At 34.0% G+C, this 23,002-nt stretch overlaps 1 protein-coding gene across 1 annotated transcript in view; it reads left to right on the forward strand.

The window, feature by feature from the left end:
* Positions 1-411: 411 nt before the first annotated feature.
* LOC138858288 (uncharacterized) overlaps positions 412-23,002 on the forward strand; it is a 29,426-nt gene continuing 6,835 nt past the window's right edge. The window contains exons 1-2 of the mRNA XM_070112785.1: positions 412-576; positions 14,040-15,608. Coding sequence (XP_069968886.1) covers positions 412-576; positions 14,040-15,608 — 1,734 coding nt within the window. The remainder of the gene's footprint in view (positions 577-14,039; positions 15,609-23,002) is intronic.

A 23,002-nucleotide genomic window follows, 5' to 3' on the forward strand; every position in this document is an offset into this window, starting at 1 on the left:
CAAGGTGGAAATAAGCATCAAGACAAACGTACTACTACTCAGCGTACAGTACAAAACCCCAGGTAGGGACAGTAATTGGACTGAAGACAAAAGCTCAAAATCCGCGATATGGACTTTTAGCAATATACCGTTTAAAGAAGCACCCAAAAGCCAAGATAATTGCTTTGTATATGCAAGGATAAAAGGCATACACTTTTATAGCTGCTACGCTGCTCCCAGCCTATCACTTACGCAATTTCAGGACATGCTCTTCAAGCTCACAACGCACGCAAGGGGTAAGGTACCGCTAGTGGTAGCCGACGATTTTAATGCAAAGTCTCCGAAATATATACTCATAGTGACCACCAAGCCATAACGTTCGATATAAATTCGCGACAAAGGCAAAGTCCTAGTAGTACGATGCCCAAAAATATGACTAAACGTTGGAAGATAAAAGCTTGCGATCTGGAAATGCTTGAATATGCCATTGGGCAAATCAATGAAGACACACGAGGTAATGCACAGAGCCAAACACAGAACATAACGAAATCCCTAACAATGGTCTGCAATGCCTCAATGTCACGAAAGAAAAACAGGGTAAACAAAGCACCCTCGTACTGGTGATCCGAAGAAATCGTTCATCTGAGAACTGAATTCTTCAGGTTGCGACGTAGGCAACAAGGGGCTAGAGGAAGACATGACTTTGAGGAACTCCTTGTCAATTTCCGGAAAAAGCGGAAAGAACTTCATAAAGCAATAGTGAAGAGTAAGAAAAACGCTTTCAACCTGCTCCTGTCACAAGTAGAAAATGACCCTTGGAGAAAAGCTTACCAGATAGTAATGAGGAAACTGGGAAGATCAAGAAGACCCCCTATATCTCCCATCATCCTGCGCGAGATAGTTAGTGCCCTGTTTCCAAAATGTGAACCCATGCGAGTGCCAGTCTTTCGTATAAACATGGATGAAATCCCGGAAGTGTCCCATGAAGAACAGAAACATGCTGTGACAAGAATAAAGGTAGGAAAAGCACCTGGCCTGGACGGAATACACAATTTCGTCATCAAGCACGTCACAAAAGGAAAACCCCGATTGTTTCGTCAAGCTTATACAAGTTGTTTGAGGGAAGGGATTTTTCCCCACGACTGGAATCGGCAATCTCCGGAGGAACCCTCATCATATCGCCCTCTCTGCATGCTCAATACGGCAGGAAAGGTCCTGGAAACCATAATATTTAAACGGCTTGAGAAATACACCGAAGGCGACTATAGATTGGACCCAATGCAGTTTGGTTTCCGGAAAGGACGAAACACCGTGGATGCCATAGACACCGTCACAAAATTAGCAAAAAAGCACTGGAAGGGAGTAGATGGCGATGGGGTAATAAGCAATACTGCGTTGTCATTACCCTCGACATAAAGAACGCCTTCAACTCGGACCTTTGTCGAATTGTTACGAGCTATTTCGAAAACAGAGTTCTGGTTTACGATACCGAACACGGTCCCGAAACATACAAAGTTACTGGCGGTGTCCCACAGGGGTCAGTTCTTTGTCCTGTCTTGAGGAACATAATGTATGACGGAGTCGTAGCGAAAACTCTAAGTGAAGCGAAAAACAATTGCATTGAAGCCATAAGCCATGTTAAAAACTGGCTAGATAACGCCGGTTTAGAACTAGCAACACACAAAACTGAGGTGGTGCTAATGAGTAGTCGAAAGAAAGTTGAAAGATGGGCACGCGATAAAATCGAGCCCTCACCTCAAATATTTGGGAGTGGTCCTGGACCACTTCTCATTCAAACAGCTCCTAATCGCCACACATAACAAAGCGGCGGCAATCGCTAGGATAATGCCCAATACGCGGGGCCCCAGACAGCAGGTGAGAAAGCTCCTGACATCTGTCAGTAATTCAATAATTTTGTATGCGGCACCAATTTGGCTACCAGCAACCAAATATAGTTCTTATATGAGAGGATTGGTCTCAACACACAGACTAGCATCACTAAGAACGTGCTGTGCGTTTAGAACGGTATCAGATGATGCAATTAGTGTTATCTCAGGTAGACTACCAACAGACATTGCAGCTTTGCGTTGTTCATTAGTGCGGGACATTCGACACGTCAAAACATCCAACCAGTATGCTCAAGAACTTAGAAAAATTGACGAGAAGTGCCCCGCTCAATGGCAGAAAAGGTGGAATACGTCAAGTAAGAGAAAGTGGACCCACTCCTTGATACCCAATATCCAAGAGTGGATTATGCGCGAACACGGCGAGGTGAATTATTACCTTACACAGTTTTTATCTGGCCACGGCTGCTTCAGAAAAGAAAGACGAATACTATCTGAGAAACTAGGGAAACCTCTACCAATACGTTCCACTTATATATGAGCATATGTGTGACCGCTTGGTCTTTTCAAATGTTATCAAAACTTTTAGTGACCACAGCAAATAAATATATTATTTATAAAACATGTGTATATAATTTAAATTTTTAGGGAATAATAAAGTCCTTACATTGTATATTTATAATATATTTCAAGAGATTTAATAGAATTCATCATGAAATAAATAAATTTGAACATAGATATGTAATATATACTTACATATGTCCTGTGATACCAAATACTTATATACAGATTATCTTTAAATTATATGCAAATTCGTTTGTGCATTATAAATATCTGTTAGCGTACATTTTTTAACATCGGAATTAGCATTATTTTTCTCATTTAACAGTGAAAATTCTCAATTCTACCAGTTTTTAGTTTTAGTTAGAAGATGTAATTGAAAAATGGATCAAAATGAGTCAACAATTATTAAATAGCTGACCCGGCGAGCTTCGTACCGCCTAATAGTCAATTATTGTCGTGTTACCTTTTAGCTGAACTAATTTACGTTTTGATGAACGCAAGAAAATGATACAAATAAATATGAACAAAGATAGATATATAAAAGTATTTTATTATGATAAACAATACATAAAGAACGAGAATACAAATAAAAATTATGTACTTAAAACACGTGTCAGAAAAAAAAAGATTAAATTAAAGTATGTTGTGTAGCATGTGATGCACTCGGATTAACTCTGTTCATTCAAGCACCTTGTGGTACACGACATTCTATATTTTTTTGTCAGGCGCAAGAACAAATTAGGCGGATGGTTTATCGACACGTGAACATGCCACGCAAAATAGACCATGAGAAAAACATGCATTTTCTAGATTGAGGCTACAAATAGTCAATGGTTGGCCCTGTGATTTGTAAATCGTCATGGCGAAGGTAAAGACGAATCGGGAATTGAATTCGTTTAAATTCAAAGGGCATATCCGTTGGGATCATCGGAATCCGTGGAGTAAGAACTTCCTCATCTTTAAATTTTACATTGAGTATCAATGAATGAATCACATTGCTCATTAGTTTTCTTATCACCTAACGTGTTCCATTGCACAGTTTTGATTGGTCTAAGCATGATGACTACCGAACCAACCTTCAATTGGAAATTGTGAGCTGGTAAACCAGGCACATCCAACGAGTTTCAAAATTAGTTGGATAATTAGTGGCTTCATCTCCGTTCGTTACACAGTCGAAAGATTTGAAAGAATACAGAGTACCTACAATTTCATTCTGAATTATAATATTTAAGTCAGCTACATCTTTATTTTTAGCCGCCAAAATTGCTCGCTCACCTAACCATTTAGTGTTTTTGTGGTTAGCAATGATATCCGGGAATACTTTGTTGATAAGCTCGTCTTTCGATGAGACGAAATTGCAAAAATTTGGAAGAAACGATGTCAATTCGCTCAATTATTCAACGAAACACGGCCATTACAAACAGTCAGCAATTGCTTGGAGAAATCATTAGCAGATAGATCATTCAACAATGCAACTCTCAGGGGCATCCAAAAAAAATAAGCCACCATTTCCAGCATCAATTGCATTAATCAATGCATCATAGACTTCTCTCTGTTTAGGATTCAACAGTGGTACATTCGCTCGAACTGATCGTACTAATTCATGTGAATCATATTCACGTTCACGTTCCAATTCTCTATTAAATGCGTTATTCATTCCGCGATCGGGCGCTGGCATTCCTAACCTGACTAACAAACTGCCGCAAATGAGGTAACACATATCTTCGATCAATGGCAAAGCGTAGTTATGCATCTCCTCATAATGCCTTCTGACATGTTATCTTTGTATTTGTTCCACAGGTCACGTCTGTTCGATGGGAAGCATGTCGAAATGATGATAGCAAATAATGTGCGTATCTGATTTGGAGATGCAGAAACAATTGATTCAGCGTTTGTTGTGTTCCAATGATCATCGTTTTCAAGCAAATTGAGCTTTTGACATACTGGATGAAATGTGGGGCACACTACACCATTAACAGTTCGTATTTCAAATGATGGTGGCCCTCGAACATGTACATGCAAAAACCGCAAATAGAAACATGCATCATTCTTCGGATAAATAGAACGAAGAGCATCAGTAGAATCGCATATCTGGAGAACTGCATGGCCTTGCTTCCGACTTTGAAATTTTTTTCGATGTAGCATTCCAAGTGTAAAAACGTGGCACCTCTGAGTACAGCAATGTTCGTGCGAACGGATCGCTTTCAAACGTGTTGCAGCACGTTGAGCAGATAGTAGATGCACCCCCCAAATGTGTAGCAGCGGGATGACGTTTGGGGATAGCAAATGAGAATATACGCCAAATTTCTTCATTGCAGTTCACATATCTACCGACTTGATAGCGCATAATTTCATCGTTGGATACCAATGTTTGGATACCAAAAACCGCCATGTCGCTGTCTTTCGTGACATATTTGCAAATGTATTAAATTGACTTCACCGAATTGTAATACTCAACATTACAAGGTGCCTTGAATGTTTTGGAAAGAAGTGGCGAATATGGAACAATCCAACTGTTATCGACCACAAAATTATTTCCTTTTACTTTAGTTGTGATAGTTCTACCATTAGCATCGGGCGATCGATGCTTATACAGTGGATAACCATCGTTGCCTGTGAAGGTCCCTGCCGTCATTTTTCGTGGATACCGTTTGGAGCACTTGCCGTTGACCATGCACAGTGATTTGCGGTTAATCATATTATTGATTACCACATAATGTAGGTCTGGGTCAGTTTCAGGATCAGGAGTCTCCGCACATATGATGCCATCTATTTGATCTGGCATAATTCTTTCGACTAACCAAATTAGAATGTGTGCATGCGGCAAGGCTCGTTTTTGAAATGCAATTGAATACATCCAGTATTGAGTAATCCCAAAGACTTGTTGTTTAACAATGTAATTAATCAGTGACTGGATTTTTTGCTTGAAAACACGTGCGGTGATGTCGAATCGATCACTTGATGTTTATACGTTCTGAGCTAATTGCATCGCATAAATGGATATACTCTTCCGAACGGCATTTAGCATGGTTCTACCGAATGAAATTCAGGCACTCCGTTTCGATTTTAACGTACATGTCCACGCAACATTGTTGAAGTTGAAAATAGTTGTCATAATTTTAACGAGTCATCAAACAATATGCATAATAAATCATCGAACTAACCTTGTTAGTTTCCTCACCTGAAACATATAAAAAATTTGTATTTTAGAAAAAAAATCTTTGTCTGTTTCCTTGAACGGGTAAACAGAATGTGATCACTAATTTTTGTTCAATATTTTCTAAACCAGACAGAATAAAATGTATATATTAAGTTAAAATGAAAACTATGATATAGATGCTTACCATTCAATGGATTAATCATTTTGATATTGAAGTGATATCCATCATCTCCTTGCCAAAACATCAGCGGGTATTGTAATGCGTCATATGAACAATGTGTTTCATATATTTTTTGTAGTTGCCCTGTATTACGTCGTGTAAGTACAATATCACTTGTTTCCAAGTTTTCACCAACAATCACGACTGCTACTTCATCGATTGTTGGAGCATTAAATGTGCGTTCGTCTGTTCCAGCTGGTCGTTTATCTGCTCTGATAACAACTTTATAATTCTCACTTGGCATGCGCTCTAATGCAGTCTTGAACAGCATGATGTTCATGGAACAGATCTTGGAAAATTGCTCTTTTCATAGTTGTGTTGATCGCTTGACGCCGGTCAAGTTGTTCTTCCATATTGCCTATGAAGTATATTTGCAGGAATTTATGCTGTGCATCTTCAAAAGGTTGCAATGATCCAATGCGATGGTAAATTTGGCCTTGAATCTGTAAAGTCAAAGGCATAATTAGATTTACAATCACTTTTGTTTTCAACATGAAATTTTTGTTTTAGAGACAAATACAGAAATCTAACAAAATACATTCCAAAAATTTTTTACCATCACAAAAAATATAGTCTTAAACGTATTGTAAATTACCTTCAATGTCAGATTATATACGTGTTCTTTGACAATTTCTGACCCAAATGATGTCATTTAAATAAATGTCGTGATTCTGATGTTTCGCCTTAAAGTAAAGTCCGCAATGGCTCTGGTAGCGGAGCCAATAATGGCAATTTCACTTTGTCACTAAAGCAGCACAACACACAACTTCCATTGGACCAATGCTAACTAAACGACGCAAGCTGTATTCGATGGTGCAATCATATAGAAGCGCTGCTCGATTCAAGTCAATACTTGAAGCATTTCTTCTTGCACTTCGAAGATTATCCCTCTGTTGATCTGTACGATTAGCTCGACGATTTCTCGTTTCTAACCTAGCCGTTTCACGGGTGTCTTCTCTTTCCTCTTGTGTTTGAGAAGCACGCATCTTCTTCGCTCCGTACTAACGGGGCGCTCTGCTCGTGCAATTTCTCGTTCTTGCTCAGATAATTGACTTGCGATGTTCCGTTGCCTAATTGCATTACGTCTTTGCTGGGAAAGATTAGATCTTCTAGGACGCGGCATTGATATGAATAGTAATACTGAATATGTACTCGCACAAAACCACACAAAACAAACAAATTGCAAACAATTTTAAAGAGTACCTGAACTTTCGAGACAGAGACAATAGTTTAGATAATAGACTGCTACTTTGGATAGCCTTGGTAATTATTGATCTTAGAAAAATCACAGACAACATAAAAAGACATTTACTTTTTCGTTAACGTATAAGATACTTCTTAAAAATTGTTTTCGAAAATATAAACTTTAATTTACACAAAATTAATTTATGAACGCATGCGTAAACGTTAATCGTTAGTAATTATTTCTAAACGCATGTCAACCATTACATTTAATATTTGACAGGATGGACAACAAATGTTTGGCAATTACAAAACAAAGTAACATTTAGGGAAAATGATTCATCTTTTATAATAATGTTTTCGTCAAGTTTTCATTATTGTTAAGATGAATTTCTGTTCGGGACGGGGAGAAATCCAACGAACCAAAAACCATCAAAATTGGTCTAGCCAATCTCGAGTTATAAATGTTGTAACAAACCCGATTTTGTTTTGTATATATAGATTGTTTTTATTTTTTAAAGTAAAACCTTTATTATGTGTATATCATCTAAATAATTGTTAAGTATTATATATGTCGTATTTTAAAACACGTATAGGGTATTTCTTTTTATGACTGTCATATCATCAGTGTTATTATTTCCCATTCAAAATTTATATGCGAAAAATATAACACTGTGATGTATGTTTTTTAGTGTGCTTTTCTATCAGCTGTATCTAAAATGAATAAATTAAATTAATTTCATTAGTTTCTTTAGTAATATGGAAGGAAGACACGATATTCATGTAAATAAAGTTGAAGAAAAGTGAAATATAAAAATATTTTGTTCTTTCTGTGGTTGCAAATTATTTTACTGCAGTGCTATACAAACCGCGGCCATGTAAACATAAAGTTTTCACATAAAAGCTAGCTAAATATTATTTTTGCCACTTTCTCTTGGCATTTCTATATTCTTAATTTTTCATTATCAGCTGGTGAAGTGTAGAAATATAACACAATATGACATACAAATATTACTTGCTCACAAGTGTCGTATTATGTAAGACTTTTGAAATACTACATAAGACAGCGCGTGTAACTGTAAGGGTTGTTGTCCATCAACTAGCATTTAATATTAGGTCAAGTAAAAAGTTCATTCGGTTTTTATCTAAGAGATGGCGTTATTGTCCATAGTACTAGTGTTACGTGTCGCATCATGTCATACTATACGGCGTTAAAAACGTCTTTATTCGCGCTAAAAGTTTTTCTGTGACAGTTTTTCGATTGATTTACTCAGTTCGTTGTGAGCGCTCGTCAAAGATGGACACCAACAAAGAGAAAATTCGCTATATTTTGCAATTTTTCTTCGATCAAAGCGAAAAAGCGGCTGAAAACATTAATTTAGTTTATGGGCCCGATACTGTAAACGAACGTGTAGCACAAAAGTGATTTGCTAAGTTCCGTTCCGGTAATTTCGATGTCAAAGATGCACCACACGTCGAGAGGCCTGTCGTCGAAAATTGCGATATAATCATGGAAATAGTGGAAACAGACCGTCACGTGAGAACTTATTTAATTGCTGAGGAACTAAAGATAAGCCAGAAAACCGTTTGGAACCATTTGCATAACCTTGGATTCAAAAAGGAGCTCGATGTTTGGGTGTCACACGAACTAACTCGCAACTAAATCGACCCGTTTCTGAAGCGAATTGTGACTGGCGATGAAAAATGGGTCACTTATGATAACATCGAGCGCAAACGGTCGTGGTCAAAGCCCAGGAAAGCGGCCCAGAGATAATATATCAAAAGTAATAGCAAAAGGTGCATATAGTAGCCCAAAATGGTTTATTATATTAGGTGTTTGAAAGAATCAGGTAAAGAAAATACAAAAATTAATAACCAATACTTTGTTTTTAATACTTAGTTTGAAAGCAAGGTAAGTGTTGGGATGGTTATCAAACAATTATCTTTAATATACCAAAAGTGAAAGGAATAAGAATCAAAAGCTTAGTTTGAAAGCAAGGTAAGTGTTGGGATGGTTATCAAACAATTATCTTTAATATACCAAAAGTGAAAGGAATAAGAATCAAAAGCAGATATACAAAATGATATATTATGTTGTGTGTTTGAGAAAATCAGTAATCATCAAATAATATGTCAAAAGCAAAAGAATAGATATAGCAGCATATAGTAATACAAAATGGTTATATTAGCTATATGAGAGAATCATAACATGATAATTGAAAGTAAGGTAAGTGTGCAGTGTGTTGAGGTAAATATTGCGATTGTTATCAAACAACAATCATTTAATATACCAATAATTAAAGAAATGATAATCAAAAGCGTATAATACAAAAAAGTATCTTATATTAGGTGTTTGAGAGAGATCATAACAAGAAAGTGCAAATTTGAAGCAAAATACTTGGTTTTTAATAACTATCGAGAGCAAGGTAATTGTTGGGATTATTTCAGACAACTCTCATTTAACATACAAAAAGTAAAATTAATAGAAATAAAGTTATACAAAATGGTAAATTATATAGGTGACTATGAGAATCATAACAAGAAAATAAAATTCTGAACGCAAAACCCTTTGTTTTCAATATTTATTAAAAGTAAGGTAAATGTTGGGATTGTTATCAAGCAACAGTCATTTAATACACAAATATTAAAAGAAATGAGAACCAAAAGCGTATACTTGTAGTACAAAATGGTATCTTATATTAGGTGCTTTAGAAAATCCTAACAAAAAAATAAAAGTTAGAAGCAATATACTTCGTTTTCAATATTTATTGAGAACAGAGTAAGTATTGGGACTGTTTCAAACAACTATCAGTCAAAATACTTGGTTTTCAATATTTATTGAGAGCAAGGTAAGTGTTCGGGTTATTATTAAGCAGCAGTCATTTAATATACCAATATTAAAGTAGTGAGAATCAAAAGCGTATAATACACAATTAATTATTAAAGGTGAGGTAGGTCTTGGGATTGTTTCAAATCATTTAATATAACAAAACGAAAATTTAAGGAAATTTAGGTATTTAAAATGATATTGTATATTATTAAGTGTGTGAGAATAACATGAAAATAAACATTTTAAAGCAAAATACATGGTTTTCAATAGTAATTGAGGTCAGGTAAGTAAATCGGAAGGTAAGTAATTATTGGGACTTTGTCAACCAACTACTATTCAATATACCAAAAGTTAAATTAATAGAAATATAGTTATAAAAAGTGTTATATCACACAGGATGTTTGAGAATATCATAACAAATAAAATTTTTTTGAACGCAAAATGCTTTGTTTTTAATATTTATTAAAAGTAAGGCAAGTTTTGGGATTGCCTCAAACAACTACCATTTAATATACCAAATGTAAAATTGATTGAAATATAGTTACACAAAAGGGTATATTATAATAGGCGTTTGAGAATATCATAACAGGAAAATGAAAATTTGAACGCAAAATAGTTTGTTTTAAATATTTATTGAGAGTAAGGTAAGTATTGCTTTTTGAACAGTCATGTAATTTGCCAGTATTAACAGTAATGAGAATCGAGAGCATATAATACAAAATGGTATCTTACTATATTAGGGGTTTGAGAGAATCATAACAAGAAAATAAAAATTTTAACGGAAGAGCAAGCTAAGTGTTGAGATTGTTTCAAACAAATATAAGTTAATATACCAAAAGTAAAATTACTTGAGAGACAGGATAGTTTAAATCTCAAATTATAGTCGCCATTTTAATTTATTGCTAATTACACTGGTCTGCAAAAAAAAAATTTTTTTTCTCCTTCTGGTTTTCATGCATGAATTCTTTATATTTTGTGCTCTAAACACGGAATTTGACATACAAATAAGTACCACACGTAGATTTTCCATAAATTATTTATTTAATTAAAAAACAGAATTATTAAGGTATCAATTATTATTATAAGAAAATTAAAAAATATTACGGTCCAAGTTTTACAGTGAAAAATCTTAAAGTATGATTTTATGATGATAAGATGATGTTATTTTGTAGTTTTTTTCCTTTTCATTGCAAGCATTGCTGCTGACCATTTCCCATTGTAGCGTTTTTCAATCTGCATTATATCTTGATGAAACCTTTCACCATGGTCATCTGATACGGCTCCAAGATTTTCAGGAAAGAAATCCAAATGTGAGTCCAAAAAATGAATCTTGAGTGACATATTGCATCCTAAAGATTTATAAGCAGAAAGAAGCTCCCGAATGATTTGTCGGTAGTTGTCAACTTTGGTATTCCCAAGAAAATTATGACACACTTTCACAAACGCCACCCAAGCTCTTTTTTCTGTTTTGATCAACTTCGATTCAAAAGCTTCATCTTTCATTAGCTCACGTATCTGCGGACCTACAAAAATCCCTTCCTTCAATTTTACGTCACTGATTCGAGGAAATTTGGTTTTTAAATATTGAAAACCTGCACCATCTTTATTCATCGCTTTCACAAAGTTTTTCATAAGTCCCAACTTTATGTGAAGTGGTGGCAGAAAAATTTTCTCACTTGGGACTAAAGGTTTCTGAGATACATTTTTAAGCCCAGGAGTTAAACTTTTTCTCAGAGGCCAAGATTTTTGTTTGTAATGTTTTTCTCTTGCGCGACTGTCCCATTCACAAAGAAAACAGCAAAACTTTGTGTATCCTCCTTGTAATCCAGTAAGTATGGCGACGACTTTTAAATCAGCACAAATATTCCATAGGTATTGAGAATATTGAATTTTTTCAAGTAATACCTCTAGGTTTGCATAATTTTCCTTCATGTTTGTAGCATGTGCAACGGGTACAGATGGGTATTTGTTACCATTATGGAGTAGAACGGCTTTTAAGCTTATAAAAAGTCTCCATTCACTTGAATCTCCTGGAAAACTCAGTTCTTCAAGAAGTCCTGCAGCATCATTACAATATATCAAATCATCTTCTTTGGAGAAGTAACTTGTTAAGTCTTCTTGCCTCGTACGAAAATATGAAACTCTGGTACTTTTGTCCAACAGGTTCCACTGTTTTAATCTTGATCCAAGTAATTGCGCCTTAGATTTTGAAAGTCCCAAGTCTCTAACAAGGTCATTTAAGTCACCTTGTTTAAGGAAATGGGGTTCCTTAGATGGACTGGAATTTCCAGATAAGGTGTATGAAGGAGAAGATGTGACAGCAGAGAGAAAACTCGATTCAGATTGAAGACCAGAGATTTGTTTATTTTCCACCTTGTCGCGAGGAATTGGACTCTTTGCAGATGGGATGTTTGGGTATACAATCTTATTTTAATTTTTTTTCGAGAACCCTCGTGTTGATGTCATGCAGAAATAACAATCATTTTCATGATTCTGAGGTTCACTCCAAATCATTGGCATTGTAAACGGCATGGATTTGTGACTTCCTTCAAGCCAACCTCTCAACGTTCTTGAGCAGCTATTGCAGCATACTTTTGGTAGCCAACTTTTATCTCGCTCATCGATAGAAAATCCAAAATATAGGTTATATGCTATTTTAACAAGATCTGTCATGACATTTCGATGTGTTTTTAATACAAATTCCCCACAAACGTAGCAAAAACAGTCTGTTGAATTCTTACAACTTCGTGGCATTTTATAACCGAAAATTACATAAAATTTATTTTAAAACAATTTTCAAAGGAGGCCACATATACACGGCTTGTAACGTAGACACACAAAAAAGTGGAAAAAACCCAAATTTTTGAAATATAAAAAAAAAATTCATATAAAAAAATCTAGACGTGATGGAGAAAATCGGCCAACGGGGATCGATTCAGGACATTTGAATCGTCATATTTATGACCAAATTTTTTAAAGGAGGATTTCATTGCAGACCAGTGTTATTTGTCTGTTATTATTTGACAGTCGCAATTATCTGTTAACTCCAAATGATTCTAACAGATGTCGATACCTTTCGACTGGGTTGAGTAAGTAATCAATAGATGGCGCTGCTATGGTAAATCTACGAACGTGTCATATAAGCTACATTTTAACAGCATAATTACCACGTGTTGTTGACGCTATAAAATTAATTAAATTTATTTTGTAGTGAACGAAATACCGTATAATTCAACTATTTCCACTTTTTAAATTTTTAGTGTTATTGGCCGGCCACTTGTTACTTAGACTAAAGTGTAAATTGAATTCATATTATAATGAAGATAATACAGTGAAATTAATCCTGTTTTTTACTTATTTGTGCTTCATTGATCAAAACTTCGATATCGTCAGCTGTTCCATCAATACATTGTTGATATGTATGCTAAGGTCGAAAGCGAACGCTTGCGATTCCTTCGATTCAACCAGGCAAAACTACGATCGGAAGAATATATTCACTAACGAGATGCTGTTGCTGGAAACATCGATGGAAATTTAAATCCCAATGACATCGGTAATGCTTTTTTTACCTTCAAGCTACATCGGCAGTCCACGGAACATGCAGGAATACATACAAGATGCGATGACTTACGTACGTCATTACGGCCGACCGGATTTATTTATCACATGTAATCCGAATTGGAAAGAGATACAAACTTTACTATTGCCAGAACAACAAGCCATTCATCGTCATGATTTAACTGCACGTGTGTTTAAACAAAAATTGAAATCCTTAATTGATTTTATTGTTATATTCAATTTTTGGTATTACACGTTGTTGGCTGTATACGATAGAGTGGCAAAAGCGAGGTTTGCCTCATGCCCACATTTCGGTTTGGCTTAAAGATAGAATCCGTCCTGAAAAAATCGATCAAATAATTTCAGCCGAAATTCCAGACCCATTAATTGATCAAGAATTATTTGATATTGTCACCAAACACATGATCCAGGGGCCATGCGGTGCTTTCAACATGACGTCACCGTGCATGGAAAATGTAAAAAAAACTTCCAAAGCCGCATACGAATGACACGATCACGAATATTGATCGCCGCAGAAGAGATCCTGCTGTCCAACATCTGGCACTACATCTTGAAAACGGTCAACGTGTATACTTCACTGAAGAAAATGTTCTCCAAAGAGCGTTCGAAGCTCCGAAAACGACTCTAACTGAATTTTTTACATTGTATCAAAAATCTGATGTTTTTGGCCAATTCGCGAAGACATTGGTGTATGGTGATGTTCCACGTTATTTCACATGGAACAAATCCAGTAAAAAATGGGAGCCACGGAAACAAGGAAAACCACATCCTTCCATTACAGGCATAATCAAAGCTAAGACATTGGGGAGACTTTACACGGTACATCCAAAGCAACGTGAGTGCTTCTATTTACGTTTGTTATTGGTGAATGTTCCCGGACCAACGTCTTTTAAATTTTTACGAACAGTTAATGGTCGAGTATTCAATACATACCAGGATGCATGTCGTGAACTGCAATTGCTAGAAGACGATAACCATTGGGACTTAATGCTTGCTGATGCTGCGTTGACATCAACACCGAATAACATTCGTCAGTTGTTTGCAATTATTTTGACGACATGTTATCCCTCGCAAGCACAAACTTTGTGGGAAAAATATAAAAATTGTATGACAGAAGACATCTTGCACCGAATTAGACAAACAAATCAATGCCAAAACATAGATTATACACCAGATATGTACAATGAAGCATTGGCCTTGATCGAGGATTTATGTGTTCTTATTTCAAATTTACCACTTAATCATTATGGTATGCCATCACCTAATCGTCCAGCCACCGACTTAGTCAATACCGATTTACAACGAGAAATGCTATATGACCATGGAAGTTTAGCAACAATTATCATGAACAGTGAACTATTACTGACAGCAGAACAAAAAATTATTTATGATCGGCTTATGCTGGCTGTTGCTGAACAAGGCGGTTTTTTTTTCTTGGATGCACCCGGTGGAACCGGTAAGACATTTTTAATATCGTTGATTCTTGCCAAAATATGGTCGCAACAAAAAATCGCATTAGTAGTAGCATCGTCAGGCATTGCGGCTACTTTACTGGATGGTGGGCGAACAGCACATTCAACATTCAAGCTGCCATTGGACGTTCATAATAAACCAGATGCAATGTGTAACATCAAAAAGAATAGTGGAATAGCTGCAGTGTTGCGGAAGAGTTCTATAATAATTTGGGATGAGTGCACAATGGTATACAAATATTCACTTGAAGCATTAAACAGAACTATGCAAGATTTAAACAGCAATAATAAACTTTTCGGTGGTGCTATCTTACTTTTGTCTGGTGACTTCCGGCAGACCTTACCGGTTATACCTCGCTCTACTTTCGCGGATGAAATTAATGCATGTTTGAAACAATCATTCTTATGGCGAAGTGTTGAAACACTTCGATTGACCATAAATATGCGAGTACAATTGCAAAATGATCCATCAGCACAAATATTTTCCGAACAACTACTAGATATTGGGAACGGTAAAATAGAACTGCAACCAAATACGCAATGTATTAAACCACCAGACAATTTTTGCACTGTTGTTCAGGATAAAAATGAATTGATTCAGAGTATTTTCCCGGATATACAGAATAATTATTTGAATCATGAATGGCTTAGTCAACGGGCGATTTTGGCAGCCAAAAACGTTGATGTTGACGAAATTAACTTCCAGATACAACAGTTGTTACCAGGCGATCTGATGTCTTTTAAATCAATCGATACTGTTGTTGATGAAAATGAAAGTGTAAATTTTCCGATTGAATTTTTAAATTCATTAGATATCCCTGGAATGCCACCACATAATCTTCGATTAAAGATTGGTTCCCCTATTATTCTCCTCCGAAATTTGAATCCACCTCAATTATGTAACGGTACGCGTTTTGTCATCAAAAAGATCACCGGAAACATTCTTGAAGCAACCATTTTGGCTGGGAAGTTTAAAGGAAAAGTGGTCCTGCTGCCACGTATTCCGATGATACCATCAGATTCTACCATACCCTTCAAAAGGCTACTGTTTCCAATTCGTTTAGCTTTCGCCATGTCTATAAATAAATCTCAAGGTCAAACAATGTCCATTTGGGGTTTAGATTTGGAAAATCCATGCTTTTCTCATGGGCAACTATATGTTGCGTGTTCACATGTTGGGAAACCGTCGAATCTATTTGTGTTAGCTAAAGACAGGTTAACCAAAAACATTGTGCACCGATTGGTGTTAAATTAAATTGAAATTGAAAGTATTTATAATTCAAAAAAATAGATATTAATGTTTAAAAGTTTAAGACTGTCTGCCTTGCCTACCTCATTCATGAGTTTAAGTGTCACATGTTATTTATTGTATTATACTGTAATATATTTATTTGTTATAAAATTAAATGGAAATAATAAATCTGATAAATTTTTACTTTGTATGGATTTCTGCTTAATATCAAGTGTAAGAACATTTTAATTAATTGTGTTCAACGTACTTCCCCTTCAAATCTCAATCCAGTGAATTTGTATACCAACATCAACATTTTCGTCTTTGTTCGTAAATAATTTCATTGTACTAAAGGGTTATAGTAGTAGAAAGTCAAATAAGGAGATCACCATATATTTTTACAAATACCATCTGTGTGAAAAAGCATAGTGGACTCCGTGACTGATGTTCTCTTATTGTTCCTCTTAGATTATATACTATAATGTAATATAACAAAAACTTTAGCCACAGCAACGCGTGGCCGGGTCAGCTAGTTATTTTATTAAAGTAATATGCAGGTTGTGATAGGAACTAAATATGTCATAATGATAAAATAAAATATAACGATTTTTCCAGATAACGATGACTATTTATTGAATGAATATATATTTTAATAAATTTAATTTGTTTAATCAGTGACTTCAGTAATAGTTATATACGATGTTGCCTCTGAGAACGGTATTCTGGGACAATTGGTCGATGGTAACAGAAGTATATTACAAAAGTATTGGGCAAAATATTATCAAGATATCTAAAAAATACAGCATCTATTGTTGTTCCGTATCTGGTGGAAGGTTCTCTTGGATTGTTATTAATTTGCAATTGAAATTCTTCTTGGAGAAACGTAATTAATGGCGCCGATTCATCTTTTGCAAAATTTACATTGAAATCTCCAGCTAAAATCAATGGTAGTTTGTCTTTATTGGTTTTGAAAATTGTTGAACCTCTGTGACTGTACGGAAATAATCTCTCGTGTAAAAATGAAATGATATCATTTATTTCTTTATTAGGAGGATCATCATCAATTCACTTCCATCTTCTAGTTTAGCGTGTGAAGCACTTATATCGCCAATAGATGTTTGGGAGACATGAACTTCTGTAGCATTTTGAATTACTAAATCTTTCTTGAATGTAGTAATATGTGAAGTATTGTTGTTTTTATAAATTTAGCTACACAGTGAAAATTAGGTCGGTAACAGGAAGCCATGTTTCAGTTAGTAATAAAAAGTTATAAATTCAATATCAGTCCTTTCAATGAAGTAAGTTTGCTTAGAGATAGTCTTTTGAATTCTTGCTGTAAACTTGAAACTGAAGGATCTACTCTTCTTCCATGATAAAATCTTAAGTTATGATAACAAACATATAAACAACCCTCCAAGACTTTTTACTCGTGTTAAAGCTACGTAAAGTGTGGCTTTTACTATACTCATAGACCACCTCGTCATATGTACCTCCTTGAGACTTATGAATAGTCATAGCCGTTAGCTAAACCGTCTACCACGTCTATGTTAGTTGTAATAATATAAGGTTTTCCAATAACAAACATGATTTGGTATGGCAAGCCTCCAGGATCAATCACTGACAACTTGTGTAATTTTTGTCTTTTTCTTGCTCATGATTAGTACAACCAGAAATAATGTCCATTGCAATGGAATCTATTTTATTTTAAGTTTGTAAAGCTAGTACGTTATATGCGTTAACTGATTCATTATCATGAAATAATCGTACACCACTGGGACACAAGCGCAATTCTTCTGTCCACTGTCAATTTTTGTGTGAATGGAAGCAAACATTTCGTTATCTTGACGCATTATTTGAGTTAACTCGTAGAATTTTAATCCTCGCCAAAGTAAGGGTCAAAAGCTCGACACCAATCGTACTGATTTCGTCAATTATTAAAATGTTGACATACTTAAATAAGCATCGATATTGTTGTGCTGTTTCTATTGACAACGGAATTAGTTTTGACAATGATATTTTCAATGCAGTATGAACAGTAGTTCCGTTAATAGCTACTGCAGCTGTACCAGTCGAAGAACACGTAATGTATGAATTGCAGAACCCATCATTATCAGAAAATCTGTTATATACTTCCATCATCAATTTTATTACAAAGGTTTTTCCACATCCAGCTGGCACAGTAAAAAATAATTGTAAAGGTGATCTCTCTGCAAATAAATTGTGATGAATGGCATATAGCAGCAAATATTTCTGTTTTCATTAGTGTTTTTCATGAGTTCACAAAAACGATCATTAGTCATGATATTTTCTCTTTATTTGGCTATGGCTCCCAAGTTGTTAAGCGTAGCTTTATGTAAATCTTCATTAACCGCAGCATTGGGTTTACAATACTGTACAATTCTTCAAAAGGCTTTGGCTCTGGAAATCTTGTAGCAATGTTTTGAGCGTCTGATTCGTCATCTATAGGCTCACCTTCATGACATAATTGTCGGCATATATCAATTGTCTTTTGAATATCAATATTTGACTAAAATTCTTTTCTTTTTTCTAAAATTTCATATATAGTTGTGAATTTCATATTTCTGTGTCTTCATTTCTAAATGGTATACGTAGGTCACCATTTCTTTTCTGTACTCGTTGTAATCCTGAGTCATGTCATAATTTCTATAACGAATAACTTGAGGCTGCTTCTTTCTGATGTACTCTCCCTTTCCGTTTTTAGTATAGTTCAAAACAAATTGGGCTAAAGAAATTCCTTCCAATTCATCTGGCCGCCATGTTTCAGTTAGTAACTTACGCATATAGACTGCATATACTTGTATCCCATTATATAGTGTGGCGACGCGTTTACATTACTGCATGTAGACTGTATACACTTGTATACTTGTACACCATTATAAAGCGTGGCGACGACGCAAAGCCAGCAGCAGCCAGCAGCGTCGCTTGCTGAAGGAAGTAGGTTACAGTTTCGAAGATCCTATTTTATTGAAAGGCTATAACATGAGCGCTATACAAATTTCGAAAAATCCTGTATTTCATAAGAGAACTAAGCATAAAGAGATAATATATCATTATATTTAAGATGTAGTAGAAAGTAAACAAATAGAGTAAACATATGCAAAAACAAAAACATGTAAAGTTTGTAGATATGCTTGGTCTTAAATATTAATGTTTAGAAATATTTAACTTGAGAAATAGTGTTGAAATTATAAAGTAAAAGTACAAGTTAAAATATTTCCTAGAAGGGCTTTCTTCGATATGTAGATAATATGAATAAGACTACTTTATTATATGAATACAATATACCTATATGTCTGTACATATAGAATTTAATATGCATTTGAGTTACTCTTGACTAAACCATTGAAGTAAAAGCACGTCGTGTTCTTTAATAAATTGATCCATTCGCGTATATATAACCAAATTATACCAACATCTTATAATTGTACTATATAAAGTGTTTGAAAGTTTCGTAACATTAAAATTAAAATTTGAACGCAAAATCATTTGTTTCAATATTTATTAGGAGTAAAGTATGTATTGGGGCTGTTTCAAACAACTATCATTTAATATACTAAAAGCTATATTGATAGAAATATAGTTCTGCAAAATGGAATATTATATTAACTGGTTGAGAATATCATAACATGAAAATAAAAATGTTAACGCAAAATACTTTGATTTCAATATTTATTGCAAGTAAAGTAAGTATTGGGATTGTTTCAAACCACTTTAATATAGTAAAAGTAATATTGATAGAAATATAGTTATGCAAAATGGAATATTATATTAAGTGGTTGAGAATATCATAACATGGAAATAAAAATTTTAACACAAAATTCTTTGTTTAAAATATTTAGTGAGGGAAGGTAAGTGTTGGGTTTGTTTCAAACAACTATTATTAAATATCCCAAAAATAAAAAATTAATAGAAATATGGTTATGCAAAATGGTAAATTCTATAAGGTGTTTACGAGAATCACAACATAAAAAAATGTTGCATGCAAAATACCTTGTGTCAAAATTTTTTGAGAGTAATGTAAGTATTTGTTTGTTTTAAATAACTATCATTTAATATACCAAAAAAAAAATAATAGAAATATGGTTATACAAAATGGTAAGTTTTATAGGTGATTGGGAGAATCATATTTTAAAACTAAATTTTGAACGCAACATTCAATATCCAATTAAAAATCTTTCAAACAACTATCATTTATTATATCAAAAGTAAAATGAAATAGAACAATATAGTAATAGGAAATGTTATACTAATGTAAGTGTTTGAAAATATCATAACACGAAAATTTTGAACGCAAAACTCTCTGTCTTCAATATTTATTGAGCGTTAGGTAAGTAAGTATTCGGATTGTTTCAAACAACTCTTATATAATATACCAAAATTTAAATTAATAGTTATATAGTTATACAAAAGGTTATATCATATTAGCTGAATGAAATGAATTATTAGTTGATCAGAAAATCATATTATACAAAAAAAAATGTTGAACGCAAAATCGTTTGTTCTCAATATTTATTGAAAGTAAGGTAACTGTTAGGATTGTTATCAAGTCAGTCATTTAATTTACCAATGTTAAAATTCATGAGAATGAGAGCATATAATAGAAAATGGTATCGTATATTTTGTATTTGAGAATATCATGACATGAAAATAAAAATTTGAACGCAAAATTCTTTGTTTTAAATATTTAGGGAAAGGAAGGTAAGTGTTGGGATCCTTTCAAACAACTATTATTTAATATACCAAAAGTTAAATTTGTGGAAATATAGTTATAAAAAATGGTAAATTATATAGGTCATTAAGAGAATCGTAACAAGAAAATTTAATTTTGAACGAAAAATACTTTGTTTTCAATATATTTTGAGACTAATGTAAGGATTGTTTCATCCATCTATCATTTAATATAACAAAAGTAAAATTAATAGAAATATATTTATACAAAATTTTATATGGGATATTATATTAAGTGTTTGAAAATACCACAACATAAAAATAAAATGTTAACTCAAAATACTAGGTTTTAAATATTTTTAGATAAGATTTTGGGTTGAAGAGCAGGTTCGTCTCCACGCAGAGCATCCTGGGTAACGCTAAATAACCTGCGGCCTTTACGGCCTTTTCTAGAACTCCTATGGACTTGACCTTCGCTCGGCACGGACGTAGCTTGGACTCTTAGATGGATCCGTTTGAACCCTAAAAATTTGAACGCACAATTCTTTGTTTTCAATATTTATTGAGCGTAAGGAAAGTAAGTATTGGGATTGTTTCAAACAGCGCTTATGTAATATAACAAAAGTTAAATTAATATAGTTATACAAAATGTTATTTCATATTAGGTCTTTGAGAATATCATACCATTAAAAAAAATTTTGAACGCAAAATATTTTGTTTTCAATATTTATTAAGAGTAAAGTAAGTATTGGCATTGTTTTAAACAACTATTATTTAATATAATAAAAGGAAAATTTATAGAAGTTTAGGTATATAAAATGTCATATCATATTAGGTGCTTGAGAATATCATAACATAAAAATTCTATAAATACAAATACTTTGTTTTCAATATTTATTAAGAGTAAGGTAAGTGGGTAAGTAAGTATTGGGTTTGTTTCATACAACTATCACATAATCTACTAAAAGTAAAATTGATAGAAATATTATATTAAATAATTTAGAATACAATATCATACCATGAGAATAAAATTTTTAACGCAAAATACTTAGTTTTTTATATTTTGTGAGAGTAAGTTAAGTATTGGGATTGTTTCATACAACTATTATTTCTATATATATATAACACAAAGTCAGGTTTGTTACAACACTTATAACTCGAGATCGGCTAGACCAATTTTCATGGTTTTTGGTTCGTTGGATTTATCCCCGCCCCGAATAGCAGAATATATCTTAAAAATAATGAAAACTCAACGAAAACATAATTATAGAAAATTAATAATTTTCCCTAAAAGTGACTTTGTTTCGTACCTGCCAAACGTTTGTTGTTTATCATGTCAAATACTATAAGTAGTGATTGACATGCGTTCAGAGATAATGACAAATGATTAACGTTTAGGCGTGTGTTCATAAATTAATTTTGTGTAAATTAAAGTATCTCTTCTCGAAAACAATTTCTAAGATTTATTTTCCACGTTAACGAAAAAGTAAAAGTCTTTTTATGTTGTCTGTGATTTTTCTAAGATTAGTAATTACTAAGGTTAAAAAGTGCACTATCCAAAGTAGTAACCTACGATCTAAACTATTGTATTCCGAAATAATTTCTAAAATTTATTTTATAAGTTAACGAAAACGGAAATGTCTTTTTATGTGGTCTATGATTTTTTAAATATTTATTACCAAGGTTAAAAAATGCACTATCCAAAGTAGTAGTCTATTATCTAAACTATTGTCTCTGTCTCGAAAATTCAAGTACTCCTTAAATTTGTTTGCAAAAAGGAGACGGGGTTCCATATTCGCCACTTCCTTCTAAAATATTCAAGCTCATTGTAATGTTGAGTATTGCAATTCGTCAAATCAATTAATACAATTGCAAATATTTCAAGAAAGGCAGCGACATGGCAGTTTTTGGTATCCAAACATCCAATACCAACGATGAAATTACTTGCTATCAAGTCGGTAGATATGTGAACTGCAATGGCGTCTCATTCGCTATTCACGAACGTCATCCCACTGTTACACATTTAGCGAGTGCATCTACATCTAAGTGCAAAACGGTCACAGAGTTTATTTCACAAAGTCGAATGCTGCTCAACGTGCCGCAGCACCTCCAGCGACATCACTGACCAGTTTTTTTGCGATTTGTCAAAGCGATCCGTTCACACGAACATTGCTGTACTCAAAGAGGCAAGGCCATGCAGTTTCTGGTCATCCAGATATACGTTCTACTGACGCTCTTTGTCGTATTTACAC

Source organism: Bactrocera oleae, chromosome Y (genome assembly GCF_042242935.1).
Source record: "Bactrocera oleae isolate idBacOlea1 chromosome Y, idBacOlea1, whole genome shotgun sequence".
NCBI classification, from domain to species: domain Eukaryota; kingdom Metazoa; phylum Arthropoda; class Insecta; order Diptera; family Tephritidae; genus Bactrocera; species Bactrocera oleae.